Genomic DNA, 21,750 nt, shown 5'->3' with positions numbered 1-21,750 from the left:
TTATTAAAATAAGTCTTCCAAAATTTTGGATAACCCTCCGTGCCTCACCCTTTAAGAGCAGACCGAGCGCGAGCCGCAGTTCCCTGACCCGAGCGGAATGCAATCACTTCCGCCTCCGCCTACTTGGGCCCGCCCCTCCGAACTGAAATACTTTCCTTTTGGGTCCTCCCGCCTGTAGGGGGCTCTTCAAGGCTTCTGGGGCCAAGGCGGCTTCCCGGCTGGGGTGTCCCTGCGGCGCCTGTTAGTTTAGCTCGGGAGAATACTTTTGCGTCGTAACTCTTTTGGCCAGGAAAAAATCGCACAGGCATCTTACTCTGGACAGTAACGTTCAAACTCAGTCCCGGCCGAGTGCCCTCGTTATCAAACCCTGAGGCAGTGGTGGCTAGGAGTCAGGCGGCACGAAGACAGCCCCGGAGTGCCGAAAGTCCCCGGGCCGCTCTCCCCCTGTGAAGACGTAGCTGCGGGTGGCTGTGGTGGAGGCGTTCAAGATGTCGACCAAGAATTTCCGAGTCAGTGACGGTGACTGGATTTGCCCTGACAAAAAGTGAGTTCAAGAAAGGTCCCGAATGGGAGCGGGGTTTATCGATGAAGTCTTTCTCAGAACGGTTTGGCATTATTTTCTTTTTACGATTCCAGCTGCCTTAAGCCGCGTTGAGGCGGCGCGGCGCGGGCTCTCGGGCGGGAAGGAGGTTCCCAGGCTCCTCACGAGGAGGGCTCTTTCGAGAGCCTTTGTTTTGAGTGTGTCTCCAGCGTTTCCTCGCCGTTTTGTCTCCAAGACAGCCCCTCTTTTTGGAAAGCGAGATGGCCTCCCCTTTACCTCCCTCCCCCAGCCAGGTTTCAGCGATAAGGGAATTTTCCCGGTGGAGGCCCGCTTGGTATTTGATCTCCCTCACGTGACTGTTCCCTGCAGAACTTTATCTTGTTCGACGATAGCGTCTCGTTCTTTCTACTCGCTTTTTGGCTTCTCGTAGTTCACCTTCTTGGGTTATTTTTTATTTTAAACGTTCCTTCGTACTGTACACATATGTATATATACGTATGCCCCTCCTCCCCCCCCCAAGAAAACACACTACCCTTCTTTGGCGTGGGAAATGCTCGCTTTTCTCCCTTAAATTTCCCCACAAGAACCGAACCTTTCGCCCCATTAGAGCCGAAAGGCGTGAGCCCGGCCGTTTCGCCAGCTCGGCCGTGGAAGGCCTGCAGCAGACAAGCACGTGTTAGGAGGGCTCTGCTCCTGACGTTGTTGAAGTCAGCGTGCTCTATCAGATGGTTGGTTTCCATTGAAGGGCACTCAAATCGGTGTTTCTCTTTGTAAATACAGGCATATGGAAATTACTGTGGAAAGTAATTGTCAGAAATATTGAACGTACAACTCATGTTCAAATAAAAGCCTTCGATTTCTTGTGCCTAAGTTAGCCACGGACATACAGAGTTTATAGTGGTAAAGAGGAAAAACTTTGAAGCAAACAGATCTGGGTTTAATTCCAGCCCTGTTGCTTGTTAACCATGTAACCTTAAATATATTTAACTTTGCTTTAAAAAAAAAAAAATAGAATGGCTTCCTTATAATAAATACATGAAATCACATAATGTCTGGAGAGCAGCGATATGTAGCAAATACTCATTGACAGCTATTGATAGTAGTTTTAGAAAATTAAGTCGCCTAATGTCATTAAAGTAGATTAAGCCCTTACTTCCCCAGCATTTGTCTTCTAACCACATTTTAAGCAGTTTTAATGAAACATTATGTTTTTTTTATGTAAATAAATTGATGGTTCTCAGTTGCATTATATTCATAGCTGTACTATGTATTGTAGCCACAATCTCTAACCCAAATGTTAATCGATAGTTGAAATAAATAATTTATATATTTGCACAGTGGAATATTATACAGTAATTAAAACGGAGGGTCTAAATTTACATGGAAAATCATCAGTGAATCTCCAAACAAAGTGTTGAACAAATAAAAGCAGATGAAAAAATATTAAATCGGTTGCATAAAGAGTAAGATGACTTGAAGGATTTCAAGTCTATCTGAAAATACTGAACAAGAACAAGAGTGATATATATGAATAGCATTGCTCCGAGTGGTAGGACTATTTGAAAACATTTAAAGGTATTCAACAACTTCTCTTGTGGTGTTGGTCACTTGTAGAATACTGTGCTTTTGACAGCCTCATTAATGCAACACACCCAAATATTTGAAGGAGGTCTCTCTAAGAGAGTGAATTTCAACTCAGTTACAAATATGTGAATAGAATATTGTTTCTGCAATCTGTATAAATCCAGAAAACATTTTTCAGAATATGTTTGGGTCAAAACAGATATTCCTTGAGGGGGGGTTCCAAAAATTTATTTGGAGTGCTTTAGTTTAGTGGTAATTCCATACTTAACATCTTAATTTTATTCTAGTCTAATAACTAAAAAGTAAAATTTTTTAAAATTTAAGCTTTACATGCGAGTCAGAGCATTTAACATCCTGTTTACTGATATGCATATGCACTGTTCAGACCATGTTAGTAAATCCAGTAATTTTTTGTTTTTATTTAAGTTTGTTGAATACAAGCATAAAGTGATACTGTTACTCCATGTATTGAGGTTATTGGTTATGACTGGTTTTTTTTTAAACTAGGTTTCAGAGGTTTGATAACCCAAAAAACTCCACTTTCTTATAATTATTGAATCTACTTAAGTTTTTAGTCAGTACAACCCTTCTATCTTCCTTTCCTTACTGTCCTACCTCCTTACTGTAAAAAGAGTATCAAGATCCATGAAGCCCTCTATGATTTATTCATTTTCTCCCCATTAGTCCACCCTTAGGATTTTGTATTTCTTATAATACTTAACACCTTTGTGGGTATATCTTTATTTTCTGTACTGGGAGTTTCTTTGAAGTTTTTTGGAACTCCCTGGTGCCTCATCAGTATTTGTATGTGGAGTCATACCTTCCCTCAGCTTTGCAAGGGGTTTTCATTAAAATTAGTTATGTTGCCCTGGCTGGTGTGGCTCAGTTGATTGGAGCTTCATCCTTTGCACCAGAAGGTTGCAGTTTGATTCCTGGTCAGGGCACATACCTAGGTTGCCGGCTTGATCCCCAGGGCTGGGTCATATACAGGAGGCAGCCGAACTTTTTTCTCCCTTTCTCTCTCTCTCTCCCCTCCTCTCTCCTTCTCCCTCTTCTTCCTCCCTCCTCCCCCATCTTCCCTCTCTAAAATCAATTTTTAAAAATTATAGTTATATGCCGCTTAACCACGGATATGTTAAAAGAAATGTGTTATTAGGCAATTTTGTCGTTGTGCAAATACAAAGTTAACTTACACAAACCTAGGTGGTATAGCCTACTATACACCTAGATTATATGGTATATAGCCCATTGCTCCTAGGCTACAAGCCTGTATAGCATGTTACTGCACAAAACAACACAAGATTAAATCAACTAGTAACGTCATTTATTGTCATTAACAAAAATTATGTACTATACATAACTGTGCTATACTTTTTTTTAATCTTTATTGATACCAGAGAGTGGAAGGGAGAGGGGGAGAGAGAGATAGAAACATCAATGGTAAGAGAGTTGTCACTGATCTGCTGGCTTCTGCACGCCCCCGACTGGGGATCAAGTCTGCAACCAGGCATGTGCCCCGACTAGGAATTGAACTGTGATCTGGATCCTAGGTTGATGTTCAACTGCTGAGCCACACTTGGCTGTGCTGTGCTATACTTTTATACTACTTGCAATGCAGTAGGTTTGTTTACACCAGCATCACCACAAACACAAGTAATGTGTTGCACTACCAAGTCACTTGGCAATAGGAATTTTCCAGCTCCATTATATTATGGAACCACTGTTGTGTATACTGTCTATAGCTGACCAAAACATCATTATTTGACGCATGACTGTAATGATGTGCTAATAGGACACTGAGTCACAGAGATCCTAAGGGACTCACTAGGGTCACATAACTAGAAAGTGAGATACTGATTTTCTTATCCTGGACTTGTGACTTCAAATCCTATATTTTTCCACCTAAATTACGAGGATTTTTTTTTGGTAGTTAATATTGACATTCACTACATGGCTTTAGAATTACTTAGATGACATTGGAATTTCTGGATCCAGGTATATAGTGAGGGAGAGCACATTAAAAAGTTGTGTGTGTGTGTGTATATATATATATATATATATATTTTTTTTTTTAATATCTCTAAATATTTTTTATTTTATTTTCAGGTGTGGAAATGTAAACTTTGCTAGAAGAACCAGCTGTAATAGATGTGGTCGGGGTAAGCATTTGAGGAGGCTTTTATTAGGACAATATATACAGATAATTTCATTATTTCCCCAGATTCATATTGCATAATTTTTTTATTTTCAGAGAAAACAACTGAGGCTAAGATGATGAAAGCAGGGGGCACTGAAATAGGAAAGACACTTGCAGAGAAGAGCCGAGGCCTATTTAGTGCTAATGACTGGCAGTGTAAAACGTATGTGTTTCTAATTATCAACTCTACTCTTCTTCCATAATAATGTATCTCACTACTTGTTAATATTACCAACTTTTATCAGTCATGTTAACAAGCCGAGGTAGCCTTTAAATCAAAGGTCTATTGATTGCTATTCAGTCTGTATCTGATATATAAGTGTAAAGAACTATTAAGTTATATTTTTTAATGGTAACATTAGTTGTTACTAAGCATACCAGTAAACAAATGCTTAAGGTGAGCTAACATCCCAAAAAAAGCCTACTTCTATTACTGAAAAAATCTCAAAAATTATTATTAATGTGAAATACACCAAAAATTCATTTTGCCTATTTACAAAGTAATTTTAGAATCATGCATGCCATAATATTCCTAATTAAATAGGATTCTTAATACTTTTGATTTTTAAGTTCTGTATTGATTTTTATGACTTCTATTTTTTTATGTTATGCAGATAAATATATATGAAAGAGGATTTCGTTAGAAGGGAGTCTTACATAAATTTTTGATCTTATAGATATCAATTTGTACTGAAGAATTTTTCAACAACAGATTAAAACTGGGTTTAGTATGCTGTGAAATTCAGTGCTTGAACTGACTCCTCAAAAGAGAGAAAAAATTTACCCTCCTTTGAGGTGAATTCAGAGACTTAGAAATTAGTAGAACTTTTGATTTAAAATGATATTTTTCCCTGAGGCATCAGAATCTCTATGGATATAATTCATTATTTTTCATAAAATGACAAAGGTACCATGCTATATTACTTTTGCTTCACTGTTTAGTTAGAACTCACATTCTCTCTTCAGGAAAAAAAAGGTACAATGGTACATTTTCTTTGTTTGCAATATTCTTAGTAAACATTTTTTATGGTAGTGTTTTCATTCTAGTTTTTATTTTAAAATTCTAGAATGTCTAGAAATTTACTATTTTTCATGTAGTTTGTCTACTAACTTGGTATTTTTAACTTCTAAAGTTGCAGTAATGTGAATTGGGCCAGAAGATCAGAGTGTAACATGTGTAATACTCCAAAGTATGCTAAGTTAGAAGAAAGAACAGGTAAGATAAAAACAGTCTAACTAAATGCATTTAAAAGAACTAAAAATTGAATTGACGGTTATATCATCTTAATATTAAGAGTATAGTAGTTGAGGATTCTTATCTATTCTGCCTTTATGTTTTTGACCTTGATTTTTTCCCCCCTCATACTCAAAAAAATCTTTGTTTTAGAATTTTACAATTTATAAAGTACAGCATTAGGAAGCTGTATCCTAAGAAATAATGATATTAGGATACTTTTAGAAATGTTTTATTTACTCTCTTTTCCCCCACTGGTCTAGATGTTTATTATTAGTAATAATAGAGTAATATCTTGCTTAACATAATGCTCTCCAGGTCCCTCCATGCTGTCTCAAAGGGTAAGAGATCCTTCTTTTTGACAACTGCATAGTATTCCATTGTGTAAATGTACCAAATCTTTTTTTATCCATTCGTCTACTGATGGGGACATGATCTCACTCATATGTGGAATCCAAAATAAACTGATGAACAAAATAGATCTAGAGACAAAGAAGCATGGAATCGACTGATGAATCTCAGGGAGGGGCAGGGGGGAACTCAGGAAGAGATTAACCAAAGAACTTATATACATATATATATAACCCATGGACACAGACAATAGTGCAGTGAAGGCCTGTCCTGGGGGGTGCAGGGAAAGGGGGGAACATTTATAGTACTTTCAACAATAAAGATAAATTTTAAAAATAATAATAGAGTAATATCACTTTTTCATTTATTTCATATCTTAGTATGACCAAAAAGGGGGCCAAGAGGCACCTTTTAAAGTAAATCTCTTTGGGGGTGGATCCCAGACATCTACAGGTGATTTGGATGGATTTTTGCCTAAATAACATCTTACTGTGTTGTCAATGGTGAGATGAAAGTATTTACCTAATAATATATGGTTTTCCCATTATCTCCAATTAGCCCAGCCACATCATCAGTATACTTCAAATCTGATTTTATTATTCAACAACTTATACATCATACAAAGGCTTCCTTCTGTATATAATCATCTTGTCAGACATAGACTTAATAAACTAAACTAGTTCCTGGTTTTGTTTTTTTCCTCCCTGATTTTAAACCACTTTCACTATTTGTTTGGTCTCTGGAATTAGAGACCCAGTAAAGAATCTTTTGGACCTAGCCCTTCCAGAATTGCAACAGAAATTCTAGTTTAATTCCCACCCTTCACCTTTTTTTTTCCCCCCCTCACTTGATTTTAGAAAGAGGGGAACACCGATTTATTGTTCCACTTATTTATGCATTCATTGTCTGCTTGTATGTGCCCTGACATAGGATCAAACCCACAACCTTGGTGTATCAGGACAACACTCTAACCAAGTGAGCTACCCAGCCAGGACATTTTTTTCTAATTTGTGTTCTCACATGTGAGAACATAGCCTAATGTCCTAGTTGGGTTTTTTTTGTTTTTTTTTTCCAATCCTCAGATCCCAAATCCTGCCCCACTCTTCTCATTCTCAGGAATTGATCTTGACTTTGTACTGATTATGTAGACTAAAACCTTCTAATATGGGTGGTTTTTTTCCTTCCCTCGCCTCTTTAAGATACACATTTTTTAAATCTTTTTTAACTTCCACACCTCTGGTGGTTTATTGTTTCCTTTTAGTTTCATCCTCTTCTACCCTGTACCTGGCCACGGAATGTTGGGTTTTCTCAAGATTCAGTCCCTAAGCTGTCTTTGCTCTATTTTTTCTAGGCATCTTCTGAGCACGAAGTTGAACCATTGGCACACAATGATGCCTAAATTCATGACTTCGGCTCTGACTTCTTTGACCCATATATTCAGCTGCCTATTTATCATCACCATATAAATGTCAAACTCATTATATCTAAACTGAATTTACTTTTTCCCCCCCAGGACCTGGCCCTCTTCTAGTGATCTTTCTCGTGATTAGTACTACCTCTTACATGCTTGTTAGTGTAATCCAGAAACCTAGATGTCCTTCATCTGTCTTCTACCCAAGAAAGTCTTACCTATCACTACCCTGGGAAGAGATACCACTATATCTTGTCTTGAAAAAAATAGGCACCTAGTTGGTGTTTGTACACATTCCACTCCTGCCCAGTTAAAGCCAAAGATTTTTCTGTTTTTTGTTTTGTTTTTTCTAAACTAAAAATTTCATTTGTTTAAAACCATTATGATTGCTTTAGGATAAAGTCCAAAGTCTTTAATAACAGCTTTAAAAATTATAATTCAAGGAAGTTTTTTATCCACATTCTCTTTGACCTATTTTGTGATTCCTCCTTTAACTATCTCACAAGAGCTGTAGTCTTAACAACTGAAGTCCTCAAAGTTTGATACCTTCTCACTTTACTCATTCTTTTCTATCATTTGGCGTCTTGACCCTTTTCCACTTCCCTGGTTATAAGTAGTTTTCTTGTCACAGTTCAAGGTGTAAAAACTTACACTGTTGTTCTCCAATTTCTCTTTACTGTTTGTAATAAGGAAGTCCAAAGTTAGGGAGCATTTCCTAAGCTCCCAAACTAAGGGAAAGGCTGTTAATAAAAGAAAACTTGATGTACTGCTTCTAAAATATTGCATACTTCTGCATAATTCTATCAGATGGTTATATAATTATTTAGCCATTCTCTTATTTTTAGATTTTGGAAACATTTTTGCTTTTGGTTTTTTTTTAAACCATTAAGGATAACTGGAGTAAAAGCAATCTTAATAACTGATTTTCATTCTTTTGATTTCTTTAAGTTAAATTCTCAGAAATTGGATTAATTAAATTGTTCAAAATATAGAATCTCAGAATTTTCAAGTTTGTACGTTGGTTCTTCCTTTGAAGTACATGTTATATTCATCCCCTTTTCTCTGTTCATTTCCATTGTCACAGCCCTATCTCAGGCCTGATTTAAACCTGTGTTCAATGCTTTACTGTCTATTTTTCACCTTTTTACATTTTACTGTGAGACAAATTTGAAAATATTTTTATTGTAACACCTATAGAGGTTCTGGGTTGCTTGTTTCATCTAAACGGCATTTTAGCCCTGGCCAGTGTGACTTAGTGGATGGAGCATTGGCCTGTGCACCAAAGGGTTGTGGGTTCAATTCCTGGTCAAGGGCATGTACCTGGGTTGCAGGTTTGATCCCCAGCCCCGATTGGGGGGCGTGCAGGGAGCAACCAGTCAATGTGTCTCTCTCACATCAGTGTTTCTCTCCTCCCCCTCCTTCCCTTCCACTCTAAAAATCAATGGAAAAACATCCTTGGGTGTGGATTAAAAAACACACACACCTCCCAAAACAACTGTATTTTAAAGCCTTCTTGAAAACCTCAAGTTATTTAAACGGTACTAGATTTGTGGTGTTTTCTATATTCATTCATTGAAGAAGTAATTTATTGGCCATTATGCAAGATGTTGGGGATACTTGGGTGAGCAAAACAGACATGTAGAGCCAAAGATTAATGAAGTCCTTTTAAGAAAACAGTGTGTTTGAGAAAGCGTTGTTTAAGTTAAGAAAAGATGAGTTACCCAAGTAACAAGTTGAAAGATCATTCTGAGTCAGAGCAAATAGCTTGTGTGAAGGTCCTGAAATTTGAAAGAATTTAGCATATTAGATGAACTAGTTAGCTCCAGAAAACACTTCAGAAATAAGGCAAAAGCCATGTAAATCATGATGTAAAGAGTTTATATTTTATTTTAAATTTAATGGAAAGTATCTGAAGGATTTTTAACAAGAGAGTAACACCTCTAATTTTTTTTTTTAATATTGTTGGTTTGTAGAAAAAGATTGGTGGGGCAAGAGCAGAAACAAGAATACCAATTTTTACAGTATTACCCAACATGTTTCAAACCTATGGAATGAAGGAAACACATATAAACCATGCCATTGATGCCTCTAACTCACCTATTTTTCATTGGAAATGATATGTTCAAGTTTTGTCATGATAGAGAGCTATATGTTTCGTGTATAGAGAAAGCAATCTCTTCATGAGATGGATTTGTTGTGTTGGTTCATATAACATACCTTAATAATCTCTTTGTTGTCAACAGATCATTTAGGTTTTTCTGTGGCCTGTATGAAAGAGCATAGCTTTGTATTTGCTATGATATTCATTTTAAAGTAATTTCTACTTACATACCTATGCAAAATTACCTATATGAGTTATAGTTCACTTTCTAAATCTTGGCTATAATTATTCTTTAGCTCTCCATTTTTGCCATATCATTTTTCAGCTGTAGATTACTAAATGACCCAGATCCCATGGGGTTTTTGGTTTTTTTTTACCTACTTCTAAGTATTTTGAAGTTTAGATCTTTACTGTTAGTCATCTCTTAGAATTTGTTGTTTATCAAACTACTCATACCTTAATCTTTAGGATGTACTGATACAATGTTAAATATATTTAGAGATAAAGTATATTGAATTACAACTTTCCATTGTGTTTGTAATCCAGAATTAATGTTGAATATGAGCTGTTCTCTTGAGGTGAACATAACCTAGTTGTGCTTGCTTCTGTCTTTTTATATATGATATTCTGAAAAACAACAGCCAAGATTTTACTAAGGAAGAGTTGTTATTGTTATTTAATACACTTTTTACTCATGTTATATGGACAGAAACAAAAGGAAATTCTTATGTTTTTCAATTGGAGTGCATATTGTCTTTGAATCAAGGTAGGAAGAGGAGGAAAGGGATGATAATGCAAGTATGTTGAAGATAAACATGGCTACTTTGCAGTTTTTACTATAAAGTATAATTAAGAAAAGAAAGGATATTAATGGAATTTTTTTTTTAAGAAGATGATATGCTATTTTAAAAGCGTATTTTTAAAAAAATCACTACAGAGCCGTTCTATTTGTGGCTATTATGAAATGATAATAGGGTAATGATCATTTTTTTAATGCCCATGTTTCATAAATTTAAAGTCATAAATCCTAAATTAAAAATATTTGTTTATAAGTTTAAACATTTTTCTGGTCTGTGAAGTCCTTAAATCTGGGAATCACTGGCCTTACATGCTGGTACTGCTTTGGAATATGTTAGATTGTGTTACTCTTGACCTCATACCTCTCAATTATTTTTCAGTGAGAGATTTACTCAAAATATCCCATCTCACTTTGTCTAAAACTAACTCACTTATTCCAATCTCTGAAGCCTATGTGAAAGACTTACTAGTCTAATTGTAGGTGTTAGCTGTGACATCAGTAGTTTGCTGATCTTGATTACTTTTTAATAGAATATTTTTAGTTTAAAAGTTAACTGGCTACTTCAGAGATTCTTCAGTGACTTTTACCTGTGTATTAAAATCAATTTGGATGTCTAGTATCATGTTACTGAATTTGCCTGTATAATTTGGAATTTTTCAAACTCTAGCTGCATTTTAGCCCAGCAAAATTTCAATATATCAAAAAAGACTGCAATTGGTAAACAGTGAAATTTGATTCTTGGTTCTTACTGAGCCAAGCTGGTACAGAAGAATTATGGTAAGCTACAGAGGAAAATCCTTTTTACTTTTTAAACTTGGTTTTAGCAGAGGTGAGATGTTTTTCACCCACTTATTTTCATGCATAGTTTATCTCTTTGCTTAAGGACACTTTGAAATTGAGAAGAGCTGAAAATAATAGCAACAGGACTTTGTAACTAAGTATCTCAAATTGAGACTTTTCTCTGTGGTGATTTTTTGTTAAATACGCTTTTTAAAATACTAGTAATTGTTATATGTACAGGCAAATCTCATGGTAAGGTTTTTCTTTTTTTTTCTGTTGCTTGGAGATGATTTTGAGATTTTTTTTTGCTATTTTAATAAATTGTCAGGATAACAATTTATGCCCTTTTTTCAGGGTATGGTGGTGGTTTTAATGAAAGAGAAAATGTTGAATATATAGAAAGAGAAGAATCTGATGGTGAATATGATGAGGTAAGCTATGCATTGGTATGTAGGATGAATACAAATTAGAAAAACATGTTAGAAAATACCTTAAGTGCAAAGGAAAAATATAAATGTGTGTTATTTTTGTAAGTACACTTTGAGTCTTACAAAAACTTATGTAGGAAATCATAAGACTATATAATTGGCATAATGGACTTAAAATATATATTAATTTAAATACAAGTAATTTCTTAGAAAAAAGTGTTAATACATTTTTAGCTGACAGAAATATGAAACTTTTTCTCTAGTTTGGACGTAAAAAGAAAAAATACAGAGGGAAGGCAGTTGGTCCAGCATCTATTTTAAAGGAAGTTGAAGATAAAGAATCTGAGGGAGAAGAAGAGGATGAGGATGAAGATCTTTCTAAATATAAATTGGATGAGGTAAATGATTTCCTGGTTTCCCCTTTGTGTTATTTCAGCTGTGACATAACACATGAATGTTTTTGATGACCTTTGGCCTATGGTGAAGATAGGTTCTGTGTACTGATTTGTTCTCTCAAAGGTTTTGAGCTTTCACTCTGCCAAGCACTATTCTGGCTCTGAAAATACAATAATGACTGAGACAGAAACACCCTTCTTTTAATGGAACTTAAATAAAACACCAAATAAAGGTTCCCTGAGTAGGAAACAAGCCAGCAACATTCAAAAAATCAACATAGGCCAGTGTGGTTAGAGCAGAGGTAAAAATGTGGTACGGCAGCGACCACATCAGGTCTGGTGATGTTTCTTCTGTGGGCCTGAGTGTAAAGTTTTATGGTTGGATGTATAGATCTATATTAAGGTCGCTGTGTGGTTTCATCATAAGAGGCCCTTGAGTGCAACTAAACAAATCAATGTGGAACAATTTCTAAAGTTTTTAAGAAACATAAGGTATCTGACCTGTGCTGCAGAGTGATGACTCAATATACACAGGTGACCCTTGAACAGCGGGTTTGAATGGTGCAGGTCTGTTTATACAAGGATTTGGATTTGTTTTTCAGTGCATACTATAAATGTATTATTTCTTGTGATGTTCTTAACATTTTCTCTCTCGCTTACTTTATTTTAAGAATACAGTATATAAATATAATGTATAAAATGTGTTAACTGTTTATGTTTTCCTGTAAGGCTTTGGTCAATAGGCTGTTACTGCTTAAGTTTTGGGGGAGTCAAAAGTTAAGCACAGGAGGTTGGTGCCCCTAATTCCTGCATTGTTCAAGGGTCACCTTGAACAGTGAGATGTTGAGGAGACAGAATGGATTTTCTAAGTCAAAGAGGTCACCTAAAAGGTTACTGTAATATCAGTAGAGGAAAAAAATGAAATCCTAAGGGAGATGGATTCAAAGACTTTAATGGGAGTAAAATTGAAAATTCTTTACAGCTTACTTGGTACTAGTTTGTTACAGAAAAAGAGGAAATAAGTACTACTCTGTTTAATTCTTTGAAATATTTGGGATAGTCCTTAAGCTGCTAAGCTGAGCTGAGAAGTGTCATAGGCAGGTTTCAGGCTTGAGAATGAATTTGCTGAGATACTATGATGTGATGTATATCTATATGGAGATGTCAAGTACCTAGAGCTGTTCATCATTCCTAGTAGACAGCATTAATATCTAAATGTCAAGGATAATTAGCTCTGAATTTTTGTTAGGATGAGGATGAAGATGATGCTGATCTCTCAAAATATAATCTTGATGCCAGTGAAGAAGAAGATAGTAATAAAAAGAAACCTAATAGACGAAGTCGCTCAAAGTCTCGATCTTCACATTCACGATCTTCATCACGCTCATCCTCCCCCTCAAGTTCAAGGTCTAGGTCCAGGTAAACGGGTACAGGTCAAGGGTAACACCAGTCAAAATGTCAGTATCTAACTTCTTTATTTATAAATTTTGTTTTTATTGACTGAATAAGCTTTCCTTTTATTTTAGAGATTTTATTCAAGTCACCTTTTAAAAGATAATTTTTTCTTAGTGCTTTAAAGTTATTGTCCAGAATATTTTCAGAATTGCATATTTTAATATGAAACTTCCTCAGTCCATTTTCACCAGCCCTTTCATTAAAATAGACTAAAAATCTAGTTAAATCATTACATAAAGTACATTATCTAAATAGATAGATTACATTTAGAAATTTTTAAGTAAAGTTAAGATTTATCCTTTCACTGATTAAGGCTAGCATAGAAATTTTCTAGGCCTTAATTAAATTATTGCTTATTACACAGTGCTTTGATAATTTATTTTGTTATAGGTATCTGAATAAAGGAGAAAATTCAGTCATAAAAGTTCTATTGGCCTAATGCTTATAACTTTGAGATGTTCGAGAATAAATTAGAAGAGTCAGTTGGTGGTATATTTGAATATTATTTTGTTAGTAATGTAAAATTTTAGTAAATATTTCCTGATTGCATGGTCAACAATAAAAATAAAATTTTAGGTGAGAAAAAGCAGTACCTTATATAAACAGTGTTCCCTTGAAAAATTCTTATTCACAGTTTCAGTGAGTCAACAACAGGCAATGAATTTTGATGGTATTTATGAAAAAATATTAGCTAATTGAGTACTTAACAATTGGTTAAAGCTTAAAAGAGTGATTGATTCTAAAGATAATAATTTTAAGGTGAAAATGTTATGTCCTTTAGCTGCAGGTTATTTTGAGGGACAAATTTAAAGGCGTAAGTTAGATTAGTATTGAATCTTGTTTCTTTTGTGATTTCTGAAATTTAAATGAACCTTATCTTCCCTTATGTCATTTTCCCTTATAATTATCTGAAACAGTGACAGGGTTGTTAATGTATTTCCCTTTAATTCTCTAACATTTGAGTAGGCAGAAAAATGTGGTTAAACAGACATACACAAGTCAACATTTAAAGCTTCAGACTAGATCGTGGCTAAGGAAATGGAAGGGATTTCATAAGGGAAATTAATAAATATTTCAGAGAAGTTAAATATAAACTGCAACATTCGCAATGCTTGGATATGTTAAGTCCTGGGTTACTTATAAATATTATTTGTACATGTAAGGTATTCAGTGTTAATAAAGTGACAATGCTGATGTTTTTATTCATATAATCTTGAATGATATTTAGAGTAATTTTGTCAAACTTCAAAAGTGATAATTGATTATTTTCAAAAATTACCTAGATCCTTAAGTTTTCGCATATACATCAAAACAAAAAATTACTTTTAAAATACTGTTTTTGAAAATATGTATCTCCAGTAGTTGTCTTATGAAAATCAATTCTAATGCATATATTTCTTTCAGTGTTCATATCACAAAATTCAATTAAGTGGTCCTGGAAAAAAAATCCTTCCATGTTGTTCCAGGTCCCGTTCAAGAAGTTCTTCCAGTTCGCAGTCAAGATCTCGTTCCAGTTCCAGAGAACGTTCGAGATCTCGTGGGTCGAAATCAAGGTGAATGAGGTAGCATCTCTCTGTTAAGCAGAGAGAAAAAAAAATATTTAAAGGCCCCAGAAGGGTGTTGCTGCTTTTTTACCCTCTTATTTTGCTTCTACTTGTCAATTTTATTTTAGCACTAGAAAACTAACGCACTTGCCTCGGCTTAATTTTCTCACCATGAGATGTTTCCATTGCCTGCAGTGTGCCAAGACATTCCCATGATTGAATTAAGGTGGTTATTTTGCATTGTGCAAGGTTTGTTATTTTTGTGCTAAAATGTGATGAAGTAGGAAGGTGGAGTCAAGTCTTATTACCAGATATTTCATAAGCTAGTTATGTTCGCAGTAGTACAAATAAAATTAGAGATACGCAAATAAAAAGGCAACATTTATTCTCTTATTTAAAAGGAAGAAAAATAAGTTTGCCTCAAAACAGATTTTGTTTGCAAGGCAATTGTTTAAATATTTACAAAAAATTTTTTATATTAGGTAAAGGGGGATCTTATACATATTTTTACTTCTGTAATGTTACATAGAATATTATAAATAGTGTATGTAGAAGAGCCATTCCTCAGTTGGTTAGTCTAGGTAGAGTGTGGTCTTAAGTAATATTATTATTAACTTTAGGTTGCCTTTAATCATAAAGAGGGCAAAACACTGTAAAAAACCATTTGAGACCCTAGTTTTTTCTAAACATCATCCAAATATACTGCCTTTTTAAGTTAATTCATTGATCTAGTAAAGGCATCTAACATGAATAAGAAAAGCCACTAAAGTTCCACTTGTGTAGAACTATACACTGAAGTTTAGTGGTATTTTCTTTGGTAAAAATAATGCCTTAATAGCTTATTAGAACCAAATCTGTAGCCTTAGAGGGCTACTGCAGTTTAACAACATTAAGAAGAAAAGAATGATAATGCATACTTGTATTAATCCAATACAAAGTAGCAAATGAGTTTATTGTTGTTATTGTGATGATGATATGTATTGTCAATGTTTTAGTCCTTTGAGTGCTTCTTAGGTGAAGCTAAGTCCTAGTTCCCTTTGGGAAGCACTATAATAAGGTTTACAGAACAGCCTTCATATTCTTTCCAAACATTTTTTCATTGCTTAGAACTTTCCAAAGAATTCTCCTTTTGGGCTTTCTAAGTTTATTTTAAGCCCAAAGGTGAATTTTTTGGGAAGTTTGAGCTAAATTACTTCAACCAAAATATGTAAAGGAAGAAAAAAATTGCATTTAAACATTTGCACGTTTACCTCTGCCTAAAACATGTGAATGTCAACACTTCATACTTCATGAGTAGTGGTCCTTCATAAAAATAAATACTGCTGATATAAATCAAGTTTTAAAGTTACTCATTTTATTTTTCTTTGAATATTTAGCAATTTAATAGTTACTGTTCTTTCTCATTTCTGTCCCCATCCCTGCTTTTTCTATAGCAACTTAACTAATAAGTTTCATAATTCCACTTTTTCTCAGGAAGTTGTATATATGACACATATTTTTTCTCCAAATGAAAGAATGTATCTACTAGACAAAACATGTAAATGCACAGTTTACTTGTTGGTTTTGCTGTTTATGTGTACTTTAAAAAGAAAGCCTTATGTTTTAAATAATTTAAAATTCTACTTTAACATATTAAGCTGGTTGTTAATTATAAGTGGTAAATACTTATCTTTGGATTTTAAAAAGAGATGACATTAAAGTAAATGTATTTAAATAGAATTGTTTTCATGGTTGAACCAGAAGTCTTCTATTGAGTAAGCAGTAAGTATTTCGTCTTATAAAATGTTCAGTTATAAATCCTGTTTGTTTTTGGAGCTGTTAACTAAATGATCTGCCTCATTTCTTCTTTTAATGAAATGTTTGATTTGTTTCTCAATCAATGAAGATCCAGCTCCAGATCCCACAGGGGCTCTTCTTCCCCACGAAAAAGATCTTATTCAAGCTCATCATCTTCTCCTGAGAGGAACAGGAAGAGAAGTCGTTCTAGATCTTCATCTGGTGATCGCAAAAAAAGACGAACAAGATCACGGTCACCCGAAAGGTTTGGGTTTCTGTAGAAATAAGAATGGGTGTTCTTAAGTGTGTATAATAGATTAAACTTCTAGTCAAGGATTAGATTTTTATAATCTTCTTTAGTTCAACTTTAAATTATACTTTTCAACTTTAAACTTCAAAAAGCATTAATTGTTTATTTTTGTGCTTTGATCAGATTGTTTAGAAAAGTTGTAGATCAAACCACTCTCTTCCACTATCTGTTCATTTTATTGTTTAAATATTTTCATATATAATTATAGCCAACTCTCGGTTATTTCTGTCTTTTAAGATTTTAATTCAGAAGCTGTATGTTGAAGTAATTTAGAAGTTGATTTTTATATGTATTTATGCTATAAACTTTTGCATTAAATATTAAGAGATCAGTATTCTAGAGTATCTAGTAAAAATAATAATTCTAGATCATTGGAAATATGTCCTCATTTAAATATGTGTAAATGCATTTTCAAAGCAAATTATCATTTCATGCTCTTTATAAGGAAATTGTTCTTATAGCTAATACATTTTTCGTCTTGCAGTACAAATCCCATTTTTTTCTTTTTGAGAGAGGTCTTTACTAGAAAGCGTTACCTATATTGACATTTTTAAATTTGGAGAGTTTGTCATCTGTCAGCCTTTTCTACAGCAGGCTAATTAATTAGTTTATTAACTTTCTCTTGATTTTCAGTGTCTAATTATACAGTTAGTTTAATGGCTTTCTTTGTGTTCTAGGCAAAATTTTTCTTATCCTTCAGCTTGTGAAAGTAAGGATTAGATAAAGTGTGATTATTGCTGGGTTCAGTAGTAGGATTACCTCATGATTCCTACTTGTACAGAATTATTAGTTTTGCTTCTTCACATTTTGAAGTTTAGATATTGAGGTTACACACAACTAGTCTTGTTTCTCTGCATTTGTATTTTTTGTTTTGTTTTGTTCTTTTGTGTAAAAAAATACCTCCATACTTGAGTGAAATACATTCTGTTGCTTTCTTACCACTTCTGCAAATTTTTATCTTAGCCACATATAATCCCCCTAGTTTGTTGTCATCTAAACTTAATGAACATGTTCTCTATTCCATAAGCCAGGTGATTGGTGAAAACACTAAACAACCCTGAGCCCAGGGCCAACCCCTCGGAACACCACTACTTTACCCAGGTTGATATATATTGACTTATTCATATTAGCTGCATGAATATAACCCTTTAACTAATTGTACAAGCATCTTGTGAGACCTAGATTTCCAAAATGTAATTATTTATGAATATATATTCTCATACACAGAAGCCTTGCTTTATCTGTTTTACATTTAGATTTACCACACTATCTACAATGTTACCACAGAGCTTGTATGCCTTTGTTTTATATTGTCTGTAATTTTTTACACATTTTTGCAAGGCTTTTTCTTTATTATCTTAAATAATTGAGAGGTGGCTATATCTTAAAATGAGAGATTTTTTAATTATAGAGAATTTTAAATTATATTATTACTGGGCTCACATCCAAGGTCTAAACACTAGTTAATTTTATGTGTACAAGTTTGTATCTTAAGATTTATTTTTATTTTTTTGCCAGTATGATGAGGCTTGATTTTTTTTTATTTTTTTTTTAATATTCTCAGAGTTTTATGAATGAATGATGATATCCAGCTCCAGCTTACTAGACTACCTGCTTTCTCCATTATGTCTTGCAGGCACCACAGGTCATCTTCTGGATCATCCCATTCTGGTTCCCGTTCAAGTTCAAAAAAGAAATAATGTATTAAAATTTACATCTTTAAAAAAAAAAAATCCAGTACAGTGCATGAAGCATATTTTTTAAGAAGTTGGTGTCTTACTTGGTCAGAAGTGCTAAATCTGCTAGTAGAGGTGCATGCCTTTCATTGCTTTTCAGAACAATACAGCTGTGTTTATTTGTGAAATTAAAAGTAAACAGTATTTTAAGCCATAATGTCCCAAAATAGATGCTCTCTATCATTCTTTATTTACAACCATTTATTTAAAACCATCTCAGCTATAACAAAGTACTTTGTTTTTTTGGTGTTTCTTTTTTGTTTTGTTTTTTACTTTGTTTCCTAATTTGAACTGTTGTTTTTCTCATATCCAAATCGGAATTGTTTATTGACTTAAGACAAGATTACCTTAGACTTGCCTGAACTTTGGGCATGGAGGCAAGACTGTGGTGAAGTAGTTGGAAACAGTCTTTATGTTAATCTGAGAAAAAGAGTCAGCCTGGTTATGTTAACCTATGTCAAAGTGATTCTTATCAGAAAAAGTTAAACTAGTTGTAAAAGAGTCAACTGGAAACTTCATTTTTAAATTCCCTATGCTAAGGGTGCCTTAGAATCTGTCTTTTATTCAGTTTTACTTTTTGCAAAATATTTAATGCAGGAAAATCTCGTGAATTGTAGGAGAAAGGTGTTACTCATTTCTCACTATCTGACATAATTTTGAGCAAGAGTATCTAACAGTTCATTTCTAATCTGCTGATATGGTTGTCTGATGAGAAAAACATTTCATTTCAAACTGTTTATCTTAACATTTTAAGAAGCTTTTTGTGATATCCTTTAAAAATCCAGGGTAGACAAAGCTAAATTATAGTTAATGAAGAACAAATTGAAGAAAACTGAAGTATAATTCTCTTCAGGTGAAAGACCAACAGAGACATTGTTAATTTAAGCGAACATTTGCCGTGAAATGTTTTAACTTTAAACACACTGCATAAAATTTTCTTCTGAGTGATAAATGAATGTTTATTTCTGCACCACATAAGCAGAAATAATTGTTCCTGTTCACTTGAAATTACTTATGGCTTAAAATACTTTCAGAGTTTCTTTTATTTCTCCAAATTAAAACCTGGTCACGAGCTTTATTATGTCTTCTGGTTTAAAAACAAAGGTTTTTTTTAACAGTATCTTCAATGACAATGCAAGGTAAGTATATTAAGGAAAATCAACAGTTGTGCTTGGGGACTTTTTGTCATGGGGATCAATACCCATTATTCTTGTTCTGTTTTTTGTGTTTGTTTTTTTTGTGTTGTTTTTTTTCAAACTGATGTCTCCTGCAATTAAAATGTTTTAAGGTATTTTGTAGACAGACCAAACAAAATTATATTTGTTTGTTTTTTTATTTTAAAATGAGTGATTTTTTTCCTCTTCAACTGATCTAAAGATGAAAGCAAAATATCTTACGTAGAAATATTTTGATAATATTTTTGCAATGAACTTGCCCCTTGTTTTTTTAATGTCTTAATTTTCTTTGCTACATTTACTGTAGTTTGCACAAGAACTTTTCTCTCTTGTAATTGTGCCTCAGACTTCTTGAAAGTCCACCTTCTAAATTGCCCAGATGATCTTTTAGATTCTACGTGTTACTGTTGGTTTATTCTTGTGCTTTCTGTATTTAAAACTTTGGCTGTACTAAGCAAATGCAAGATTATAAATTTAGCTAATAGTAGTTTACAGACAATTCAGATGATTATGATTTCATTTGGTTTAACTAAGCTGTACCTAGTCCATTTCATAAGGAAATGATGCTATAGACAAATGTAAATAAAGCTTGTGAGTCAAGCATCAAGTGGTGTTTGTTAGAAATAAATTAGAATTTTTAAACTCTGATTTAATGTTCATTTTTCAAGCTATTTGCAGTCTTGTTTGTTACTTTTCATTGAGCATTTTAAACTCTATATTCCCTTAACCCTGTATATAATGTCATCTTATTTTTATATAGGAGTGCTTGGTTTAAAACATTACAAAGTGTTATCACTAACACCTTGGGGACTCAAAATTTTTGTGACTTTCTTTTAAAATGTAGATTACCCAAATTAGTTTAACATTTTTTACCAGAACATTACATACCTATTTCATAGCACACCATAGTGTACTTCCTGAATAACTCTTATCACTTTATAGCACTCAACAACTGTCCCTTTTAATGGCTAAGTTTTCTTAAGTTTCTATTTGCAGTCTTCATCAAAGTCAGAGTAAGCCCTAAATGTAAGACCATCTCTAGGCACAGTTATGAAGATAAAACAAGTCTTATCTCAAAACAAGTTTCCTGTCTCATCTCTTCTTGCTGTGTGGCATCCACAGCCTGTCTTGTAGATGTTGGTAAGAAGATAGGGGATTTCTCCATTCTGGCCCCTCTTTTTGACATAATTGTTAAATGTTTTTTAAATAGAAATAACCTTGTAGCTTTTCTGAAATGGAAATTGTATAATTTTTGAAAAATAAGAGTGGACAGTTTTAATTGAAAGTTTAAGATATGTAATGAGTGGTTTACAGGAATTATTTAATTCTCTCTGTCGCCTTTACATACTGTTATATATCCCCTGTTTACATAAAAGAGGATTACAGCTTAAGGAAATTAAAGACTTGCTCAAGGGAGCCACACGTGTGGCTGAATGGGGATTCACCCCCAAATCTGATGCCAAATTTCATTCCCAAATAACCTGTTTGAGAAGATAACATTAAGCCAGAATGGTCAGATGTTTTTTAATCTAGTGATTTAGAAAGGTAATAATTTCAGTTATGTATGGGAAGATAGGTAGACAGACATATTTTGGTAGAATACCTTAAATTTACAGAAAAGTTGTGAAAATTATACAGAATTCCCATAAACTCCCCACCCGGTTTCTACCATCGTTAAGATATTACCATGTACTTTTGTCAAAACTGAGAAACCAGCATTGGTATATTACTGTTAATTACAGTTCAGATTTTATTTGAATTTTTACCATTTTTCCATTACTTTGTTCCTGGATCCAATCCAGGTACCATACGCATTGCACTTAGTTCAGTTCTCTCTGGTCTGGCTTTTTTTTTTTTTTTTTTTAATTTTTTTTTGCTTTTGATGACTGACCATCTTGAGAAATAGTGGCACAGTATCCTGTAGAATGTCCTC

General features: G+C 33.9%; 1 protein-coding gene across 3 annotated transcripts; it reads left to right on the top strand.

Annotated features, from left to right (window-relative positions):
• The first annotated feature begins 444 nt into the window (after positions 1–444).
• Positions 445–20,465, top strand: ZRANB2 (zinc finger RANBP2-type containing 2). 3 transcript variants are annotated; one of them, XR_001603468.2, is made up of 11 exons: positions 445–544; positions 4,232–4,284; positions 4,377–4,485; positions 5,456–5,538; positions 11,353–11,429; positions 11,690–11,824; positions 13,071–13,240; positions 14,743–14,829; positions 16,706–16,861; positions 17,938–18,007; positions 18,543–20,465. XR_001603468.2 is itself a non-coding variant. In XM_016216794.2 (11 exons), exons 1-10 carry the CDS (start codon positions 489–491, stop codon positions 17,965–17,967), a joined length of 960 nt encoding a protein of 319 aa, XP_016072280.1. In that variant the 5' UTR covers positions 445–488; the 3' UTR covers positions 17,968–18,007; positions 18,543–20,465. The 3 variants fall into 3 exon arrangements, 2 of the variants coding, with proteins under 2 accessions (XP_016072280.1, XP_016072281.1); XM_016216794.2 differs by having other exon boundaries at positions 17,934–18,007; XM_016216795.2 differs by lacking the exon at positions 17,938–18,007.
• The last annotated feature ends 1,285 nt before the right edge of the window (positions 20,466–21,750 follow it).

This window comes from Miniopterus natalensis, chromosome 9 (genome assembly GCF_054644295.1).
Source record: "Miniopterus natalensis isolate mMinNat1 chromosome 9, mMinNat1.hap1, whole genome shotgun sequence".
Taxonomy (NCBI): domain Eukaryota; kingdom Metazoa; phylum Chordata; class Mammalia; order Chiroptera; family Miniopteridae; genus Miniopterus; species Miniopterus natalensis.
The sequence above is the reverse complement of the archived record's forward strand: the minus strand, read 5'-3'. Positions and strand labels throughout refer to the sequence as shown.